The sequence below is a fragment of the Mesitornis unicolor genome, unplaced genomic scaffold, assembly GCF_000695765.1.
Source record: "Mesitornis unicolor isolate BGI_N332 unplaced genomic scaffold, ASM69576v1 scaffold47483, whole genome shotgun sequence".
NCBI lineage: Eukaryota > Metazoa > Chordata > Aves > Mesitornithiformes > Mesitornithidae > Mesitornis > Mesitornis unicolor.
In genome coordinates, this window is record NW_010176275.1 from 700 (window position 1) to 10,169 (window position 9,470).

Below are 9,470 nucleotides of genomic sequence, written 5' to 3' on the forward strand. Positions count from 1 at the left end.
CTTGCTGGGGTAATGCAAGGCAGGTAAATGAAATCTGGAGTCAGGAGGATCTGAGCCTGCATGTTGTGGGAGAAGAAAAATGCTGGAGGTGTGCAATGTGGGGTTTCTTTCTTCTTTGGAAGTTAAGGGCTTGAATTTATGGGGTTTTGCTAAAAACTGGAGTTAAATCTGGTTTTCTCCACTTGGGGACTTTAGGAAGGACCTTGGGTTGGTGCTTGTGAGTTGAGTTTTCCCATTCAGCGTGGCCTGTGTGCGTCCTTCTCCCCCAACGTGTAATCTCCTCCCTCGTCCTGCTGGGGCCAGTCTCTCTCACAAAACACAGTAAGGACCAAAGAGCACCTGCTAATAGCCCTTTATAACGAGGAATAGTCACCGTGGCTGTGTCTGATGTGCTGCCCGCTTGGCAAGTCCCGTCATGGCAAATTTTTGCTGGCAGCGCAGCCACGGTGGGAAGCTGAGTGGTTAAATGTCATGTGTCAGGGCATTGGTGTGCTTGTTCAGCACAGCTTCCCAGCCTTGGAAGGCTTTTTATAACCCAACTGACTTGAACCTGCTGATAAATTGTGAGCCTCAGCCTTTGAGAGCTGTGCAGAAGCAAGGAGTCACTTCAGATTGCTGGCTGCAGGGATGAGACAAACAGAGGAGCCTTGAGGAATTCAGGTTTTTCACTGTAAGACCTGACCAGTGCAATTGATCTTCTCCTGCACTTCTCCACACTCAGCAGTTCAGCGTTGACTCCTCTTCCGCAGGGCACTGAAATGGTTTCGGAGCTGCAGCACCACTTGGTGAGCCCAGCACGGGAGCCCTGGGCTGGTGCTGCCTCTGTGTTAACTTTTAGCAGACCAATTTCTGCCCCATTTTGCATTTTTGCTCTGCCACCCGAGCAAGACCTGGGGTCAGCGTCCCAACCTCATTTGCTTTCGAAATAAAACCACCGTAGACAGTTCCTTAAGCTCAGGGATGGTCAGCGGACTGATTTTGTGTTGCTGCTGCCCCAAGGAGATGGTCCATGCAAGAAGCAGATTCCACCTCGGCCTCGTTGCCCTCAGAGCAATTTCCACGCTTTGCAGCACCGCTGCATAACAACAGGTTTCTCTTCAGTATTTTGCAGTACATAAACCAGAGGAAGAAGCACAGAGACCGCTGGGTTGGGGCTTTGATGTCCACCTCTGTCCCACGTGAGTAGGAATCCGTTTTCCTTGATTTACTGCTCAGGATGTTGGGAACTGCTCCCCTCCCCTGCAGGCACTGGAGCTTGGGGCTGGCTCCTTCCACTAATTGCAGGAGCCTCTCATTATTCCAATGAGGAGAGCTGTGAGATTAAGGTAAGAGGAAAAAGGCAACTTCCCTTTAGAGGCTGGTTCACAGCTCCCAGTTTCTCCAGCTGCAGAGAAGCCAAGGTGCTTTTCAAGCTCAAGAGAAGTGGTAAGCAGGCAAGGAGGAGGTTTGAAGCTAACTTGAACCCAGGGCAGAGAAGCAAGAGCCCTTCTGCATCTGGTTTATTCAGTGCTGTGCTGAAATCTTCCCAAGCTCCATGCTACAGGGGGGAATAAGTCTGCAGGAGATCTCCTTGGCTTGGTTTAGGGATGTCCTTGGGTATAAAAGCTCTGCTTGTGCTTCTCTCTTGCAGTGCATCTCATCTACGGGCCCCTGGACCCTGTGAATCCGCACCCAGAGTTTCTTCAGCTTTACAAGTAAGGCAATACCCGTCACAAAGCAAGAATACACAACCAGGATTCATTTTGAGGGAGATTCCGTCTCCGATTTCTCCTTCCCTTCTTAAGGGAGGTTGGTTTTAATTCCCACCTGTAACCTGCACAGCCAAGTGATTCAGTCAGAGCTTTCTGCAGTGTGGAAATTGCTTCCACGTTTTAGGCATCAAAGTCACAATTCTCAGTCAAATCAATGATGCATCTGAGGGAAGATTTATCACTGAGGTAGTCTTCTCCTCCAAACCAACCTGAAAGAAAGTCCAGCACTTGGCAGAGTGGTCAACTGTAGCTGCTACAGGCTTTTTCTTGTGCCAAAACCAGGTTATGGGCAGAATCCCAACTGTGCAAGAGGAAATTGTCCTCCTCACTTGGTAGCATCTGGCTGGCTGCAGGCAGAGCTGCAGTTGCTGTGTTTAACTAAGCCTTGCTGCATTTTTCCAACAGGAAGGTGCTTCCCATGTCCACGGTGTCTGTGCTGGACGACCACATAAGCCACTATCCACAGCTGGAGGATCCAACAGGCTTCCTGAACGCGTATCTGAACTTCATCAACTCCTTCTGAGCTGCTGCAGCTCCGTTCTCACTCTCTGGTTATGAGTCAGGCTTTGAGGGCAGGAAGAAACCTCGATTTTTAGCTCCAAATCTAACACTTTGCACTAACACCCCCATCTTTACCTGCCAAACTGCTGCATTTATGCAGTTAAATCTTTCAGCAGCGGGAAAGTTCAGCCTGCAGGGAGGCAATGACAAAACTGTCGACCTAAGGAGAGTTACAGGACACACAGTCAGCTCTTCCACCTTGCTTTTTGACTTGCCCATCTCTGTATTTAGAGCCAAGAGGGCTCAAGGGACAACAGGGGCACCTGAGGGGAGGCAGGGCTCGTATGTCAGCCCGAAATCCTTACTCACCTTCGCTGCCAGGCTACACTGCATGCCACAGGTAGACAGGACCACTAACAGCCAAGGGTTGATGCAGATACATTCCCAAAATGGTGTTAGTTTGATTTTTTTGAGTTGCTGTGCAGGCAGTTTAAATTCTATCCCTCTGCTAAGTGCTCTGATACTTGGCCAGCTTGACAGGACTGAAGAATTTGAAACCGAGTTTGCCTACAGCACGAGAGCTGGATCTGTAATCCCCCCCAAAGTACAGGCAATGATGCCCTGCACCCATCAAGGGAGCATTTAGGCAACATAATTATGTCGTCAGTAAATTGCCCAAATTTAACTTAGCTTTAAACCTCAAGTTTTTACCACAGCCCTTGTTTCTCTGATTTTCAGTTCAAGCAGAGCCACTCACTGACCCCACACCCTTGGGATTATCTCGGGAGCTTCCCCAAAACTTGGCTGTAGCACACAGTTCTACCAGGGCAGGCTCATACTCATTTCACTAGAGCAAGCTGAATATGCATGAGCAAAAGCTAAGGTGTTCTTCTGAGCAACAGCCATTTCAGCCCAAGGGATGGTTAAATCAGAATTAAAAGAGTATTTCTTCCTTCCTCCTCCTGACTTGGTAACTACAAGAAACACTAATTCGTCAGCAGAGAGGTGCAGAACTTGCCTCATTAGGAAGACAACACGAGGTCCCTCCATCCCCCTCTCTTCCCAATTTTGATACAGGATATTTCACATCTTTGAGCCCAGGAAAAGGCTGCAGTGTTGTTATGTCAGAGAATAGCAAAGGCTCAGAGAATTAAATAAGCCTTCATAAGTGAAGATTAATTTCTCCCTCCGCACACTGATTTGTTGCTGTGTGGAACAGAGGAGATGCTCATCCAGAAATTGTAAAGTTACAGCTTGGCAGACGCTGCAGGTTTTGTGTGGTTTTTATAACTGCTTACGTTTGAAATTTAATAGCATCCCTTTAGGATTAAGGGGCTTCTGCTGAGTAAACAGCCATTATGGGCTACTTTTTCTGTACCGAAGCAGACAGAATTACAACAAGAAATTTCTATTTTATTAACAGTAATTCGTATGAATTCCACCGTTTGAACCAGTGTTTATTTTCTGTTAATAAAAATCAGGTTGGACAAAAGTCTTGATTCCGTTTTCTTACCACCTGCATCTTTTTATCTTCCCTGCTCTGCTGCAAGTGGCCAGAGATACAATAAGTTAGATAGGAATGTGTTAAGTAAGTGACGACAAGGAAAGGGACACGGGAAAGGCTTAGTACCAGCCAGCCACTACTGTAACATCATACAAAATATTTACCAAATCGAGGAATAAAAACTACATGCAGAAGGACAGAGAGGCTGCTTGCAAAAGAGGTTTCCACCACAGTCGACGGGCTGTAAAACTCAGCCTACAGAAGCCAGGATGACATCTACGGGCGTTTCTTCCTTGCTCCTCACCGTCACCTGCATGGTCACCCCATCTCCTAGCGCAAGCCTGGACCTTACCAGCACATCGCAGCCGCCTCTGTATACACCTGGGGACAAAGTGACACTTGAGAGATTAAGAGATGACCAAAAAAAACCCCAAAAACCCCAAAATCCTCTAAGCTTTTGACATCAAGACTGAAGAGAACAGCTACTGAAGCTCACTTTAGTGTGAGAAGTCATCACATATTGCCATTCTGCTGTGAAGACGCTGTCTGTTGGCTCAGTGCCCTTGCTGTTAAGGGAGGAATAATCCTCCTGTGCTTCTCCTAGAGTGCTTGGAAGTGGTGCTCCTGGAAACAAGTCAGACTGCAGGATGAGCCATTTCCAGTCTCACTTCAACATCACTATGCAGACAGAGCTGGAGTTACCAATCCTGACTCTGAAGTACATTGAGATCTGTCCCTTCTGTCACATTCATTGCAGTTTTCTTTTAATAACTGCAACAAAGTTTTGTGGAGTGCTTCACTTCCAAGGGATCATGAGGATGGAGCCAGGCTCTTCTCGGTGACAAACAACGATAGGACAAGGGGTAATGGACACAAGCTGGAACACAGGAGGTTCCACTTAAATTTGAGAAGAAACTTCTTCTCAGTGAGGGTGACAGAGCACTGGCCCAGGCTGCCCAGAGAGGTTGTGGAGTCTCCTTCTCTGAAGACATTCAAAACCCGCCTGGACGCCTTCCTGTGTGACCTCATCTGGGTGTTCCTGCTCCGGCAGGGGGATTGGACTGGATGAGCTTTTGAGGTCCCTTCCAATCCCTAACGTTCTGTGATTCTGTGATTGCCCAGAACTGTAAATCTGGAGCACAGTCACCGAACAAGAAGTCGTGGGTACTGCAGGTCAAATCGGGATGTGTCTTTAGTGACAGGAATTTGAAACCAAGATGGTCCTAGGAACCCCTTTCTGAAATAACCTCAGGCAAGGAATTTAGTTAGGTGTTTGCTCTGGAAGTTCTTCATTCAAAGGACTCACTTCCCATACTTTGAAACACTGAGCCTAGCCTGAGTACACCCACGGCAGGGTCCAAATGAGCACCTGCAGCATTCAACTCACTGGTTCACTTCAGCTTTCTATAGAGAAAAACCTCTCTATACAAGAGCAGAACCTCCTACCCCACTTCTCTTCATTTAGTCAAACTCTGTGGGGACGTGGAAACATGGAGTTTAACAGCATGGATACTTACCAGCTAAGTAGAGCGTGTGAGAATTTTTGTTCTCTGGCACTTTATCCGATCTCTCGCAGGGCTGCATGCCCAAGAACTTGACGATGTTATTGACAGCTTCTGCATTCAGAGATTGAAGAAGAAAATTACCTCCGGGCTGGTGCCAAGCTTTTTGCGAGAACTATTTGTGATTCAAGAACGTTCTCTAAGCAGCCCTGTGGTTTAACCATTTCCATTCACTACCGTGGTTGCAGCCCCACCAACACGCCCACCTCGGTGTCCCTTCTGCTGTTTTAACAGCCTAGGAATGCACCCCTCACTATAATCCCAACACTGCAACACAAAGCCTTGTTGCTGAGGCATAAACTCACGTTGGAAGGCACCAAATTCTTTTCCTACCACACTAAATATATCCCCTGCATGGCCGATTTAATGGGATTACTACGTGGGTCACCAATAAAGGAGGAGAGATCATCTCACCGTCAAGGGTTTTAATCGAACTAAGTGCAAAGGTTTCTTCTTTCTCAAAGTCATCTCCCACTTCTTCCCAAGCAGCTGCGAAGTTGGGCTTTAAAACCTTCTGGATGTGATCAGACACCGTCACCTCCAAATCTTCCAACTGACGGAAAAGCAAGGGAGATTTTCAGCTGCCAGTTACAGAAACGATCCTCATCTTAGGAAGGGAAAGAACGACAAAGAGAGACAGCAGGATTTTGCCAAGACAACTCTGGCATGCCTGGTTTTAATTTTCAGGAGAAGCACATAATAACAGCATCTTAAAAAAAGGGAAAAATAGGATTTATGGTGCTCATCTGTGAAGTTTAAAAACACTTAAAAACATCAGTGAGACCAAAGGAGAGCTGAAAATGGGGCAATCACTTTGTGAGTCAAAGCCTTTTCTAACCCTTTCTGGGCATCTGAGGGAAGAGACTTTCTCAGAATCCAGAAGCAGCTTTTACTTCCTCCAAGGCCAAAAAACAAGCACTTTCACAGACATTTCACAAAAATCACTTTCCTGAGGTCTGATTTGTATTTCAGTGATCGATATAACATGACCACAATAAACTGAAGTGCAAATGCTTGGGGTAGAGAGAAAGATTGGGCCACAGATCTGAAAAAGGACAATAGATGTTATTCCCTTCTTCCTATCTGACCCGACAAATCCTCTCTCCACAGGGCACTAAAGATGAAGTATTGGGAGAAGCAATGGTTTGGGGAAGAATTCAATGTTACAAGCTGCCATATTTTGGAAATGGTGTTTCAGAAAGGCCTGCTGCTCTTTCCTAGTAGCTCCTGATCTGGAAGGAAACCGTTGACCCCATGGCCACACGTATTCAGAATTAGTGACAAGAAAAAAGCCCACACCGGTCCTGAACTTACCACATACTCGTCATCGTAGCCATCTTCTTCTGGCACACCTGTGTTCGGGTCACAGTCCCGAACGGTGAATTTCATTGTGCAACTGAAAGTACAAGCAACTGGGGAGGAGAAGAAAAGCCCATATAGGTTAGCAGTGCAGTTTCTTCTGCTTGAGCCCTCGCTTCCCAGGAAGAAAAAATGGGCATTGGCTTTGCTCCAGAAGATATGACACGGTTGTAGGCAGAGCTTTTTTTTCAATTTCATATAAAATTTCCCCTCAGACTCTAAGATGGAGGCCAAAAGAAGATCTCAAGGGGATGGGAGTAAGCCCAGGGCCATGGTGTAACAAGCACAAGTTCACTACAGAGTGCAATGCGATCCAGTCGGCATCAGCTACCAGGAGAAACTCTGCAAGGGTTTCTGACGTGTGAATTATGATCCAAAAAATCACAGCTCAAGGCATTCAGACCAGTTCTAATCTCTGGTATGAAAGTAATAACCAAGAAATCCACTCTGCTGATGAGCTGAGTCACGTTAAACCAACTGCAAGTCCAATGGGGAGCCTTTTAAGTGTGAATAACAAAAGCAAGAAAGGGAAGTTTCATGCCCAAGAAAATCTCGCATTCCTAAATTTCATCATCATTTTAATTCTCTGAAAAGAGGAAAACCTGGATTACTTAAAGGCCCAAACTACCAATCTTTTTTTCTTCCTACTTACATTTTCCTCTTACTGATTTTGTTCCTGACTGCTACCAACAAACATCACTGTTTTCAAGGGTGCTCCTTTCATTGACTCAAGATAATGAACTCATTTTCCTCTATTACCTGCACGCTCTCCAGTCCTCTTAAACATCCCATTTTTAATCAACCAGTACCACTGATCGGTTAAAAAGCACGTACAGTATTTTGCATAAAGAGGTTCTACATAAAAATCAGCATGTGTGACACATAAGAAAGAAAGAGCCCTAGAATCTCAGTATGCAGTTGCCAAATCCCCCACCCTCAACATTTTATTATCTGTTCTCCAAAAGTTTTGAGGGATTTCTCATGCCCTCCTGATGATTACCTGCAGTGGGGTCATCCTGAGGAATCTGGACCAGGGTGTAACACATGCCTGGCTGGTTGTAAGCCAGATTGGGCGCGGGGATGCAACAGATCACGTCGTAAGCATCTGATGGCTCCATCTGCACGGTGACTCTCTCCAACAGCTGATCATTTAACGTGTTTGTGCAATCAAACTGCAGAAGAAGAAATCAAAAATGACTTGAACATAGAGGAAATATTTCTAATCAAGAATCTTTCCCCAAAACAGCTACAATTGTCATCACCGAATCACAGAATGGTTTGGGTTGGAAGGGACCTTAAAGCTCCTCCAGTCCAACCCCCATGGGCAGGGACACCTCCACCAGCCCAGGCTGCTCCAAGCCCCAGCCAACCTGGCCTTGGGCACTGCCAGGGAGGGGGCACCCACAGCTTCTCTGGGCAACCTGGGCCAGGGCCTCACCACCTCACATGGAAGAATTTCTCCCTAATATCCAGTCTAAATCTCCCCTCTGCCAGTTTAAAACCATTCTCCCTTGCTCTGTTACTACCTGCCCTTGTCAAAAGTCCCTCCCCAGCTTTCCTGTAGGACCCCTTCAGGAACACAGCAGACATCCTGCATCTTTGGTCAAGCTTGCCTCACTAAACAGCTTTTCTCTCCAGTTTTACTATAATTAACAAATGAGATCACAACCCCCATGCTTTTTTGATCACTGAGGTAAGCAGCACACACCCACTTAACTTACAGCTCCATTAAGAGAGAAGTTGCCCTCTCCAGGGCACAGCAACACCACTTTATGCTACACCCAGGCATCATTAAGGGCCAACTCCTGTTGTACCCTGGCAAAAGCACGTTAACTCCTCTTACCTGGAAAACGATGTGATTTGTGAACACGTGTTTAATACAACGAACAAAATATTCCGTTTCTGCTTCTGTGAGCTGCACTGGTTCTGAAGACTTGAACAACGGACCCAAGCTCTTAAATTCTGGAATGGCTGCCAGTTGTTCTGCAGAGAAAGGAAAAGAGGAGGATGGACACTTAGCCACAGAGTCGTTCATTGCTCCCCTCTGACCTGTGATAATCGTCCCAACACTTCAAGCGCTGGAGACCCACTCATCTCCTCTCATACCTTGGAATATATCCTGACGTGAAGGTGCAACTTTCTCAGGCTTGCTGGTCACTAGGGCAATCTCTGTGAAAGAAAAAAAAAGCAAAGATTTTGTGCTGTCAGCTACACCTCACAGGATTTTTTAAATGACATTATATCTCCACTAAAAATGCCTTGACTTGCAGTGTTGCATAGATTCTGCTGCAAACCATTGCCAGCCTGGTACCTCACACACACACTGAAAGCTCTTTTCCCTGAGGCCACATTAGGTTGTAAGGAGAGAAGAAAAATATTTAAGTAATGATGAAGAAACTGCACTTTAGGAATGAGGGGGGAGAAGGAAAAACCCCAAACTTCTTAGAAAAAAGTTGTGCAAAGTCAAAAGTTGTGCAAGAACATGGAAGAAAGTCGGTGAAGTGACTAAGCACTTCTGGAAAGTACTTTTTTTTCCCCCAGAAATCTATGAACTAATAAATTCCAGTGATGCACAAACTCCCCTCTCGTAAGAAGATTAACAGAACAAATAATGACGACATTTTTGCCAACCCATATTCCTTAGGAGAGGCACCGGCTTCCTTTTTCTGTGACGATCAGGCAGTTTTGCTTCTGCAAAGCCAGTGACACTGTAACCTGTACAGCATTCAGCTGAGCCAATCTCATAGCCTTTTATGAGGATATACGAGGTGGATGGATGATGGCAGAGCAGTG

The 9,470-nt window shown here is 46.2% G+C and overlaps 2 protein-coding genes across 2 annotated transcripts in view; one reads left to right on the top strand and one right to left on the bottom strand.

The window, feature by feature from the left end:
- Positions 1-2,274, top strand: part of LOC104538478 (mesoderm-specific transcript homolog protein-like) — a gene marked incomplete at its 5' end in the record, with an annotated part of 2,578 nt that extends 304 nt beyond the window's left edge. Inside the window, 3 exons of the mRNA XM_010181694.1 lie at positions 1,102-1,178; positions 1,631-1,694; positions 2,157-2,274. Of these exons, the coding sequence (XP_010179996.1) occupies positions 1,102-1,178; positions 1,631-1,694; positions 2,157-2,274 (259 nt within the window). The remainder of the gene's footprint in view (positions 1-1,101; positions 1,179-1,630; positions 1,695-2,156) is intronic.
- A 1,287-nt stretch (positions 2,275-3,561) lies between these two features.
- LOC104538479 (coatomer subunit gamma-2-like) lies at positions 3,562-8,846 on the bottom strand (the record flags this gene model as incomplete). Its single annotated transcript, XM_010181695.1, has 7 exons — positions 3,562-4,137; positions 5,274-5,372; positions 5,733-5,871; positions 6,633-6,730; positions 7,678-7,849; positions 8,521-8,660; positions 8,784-8,846. Coding segments are annotated over 7 exons (842 nt in total), but the record flags the coding sequence as incomplete, so codon positions are not given.
- Between the last annotated feature and the right edge of the window lie 624 nt (positions 8,847-9,470).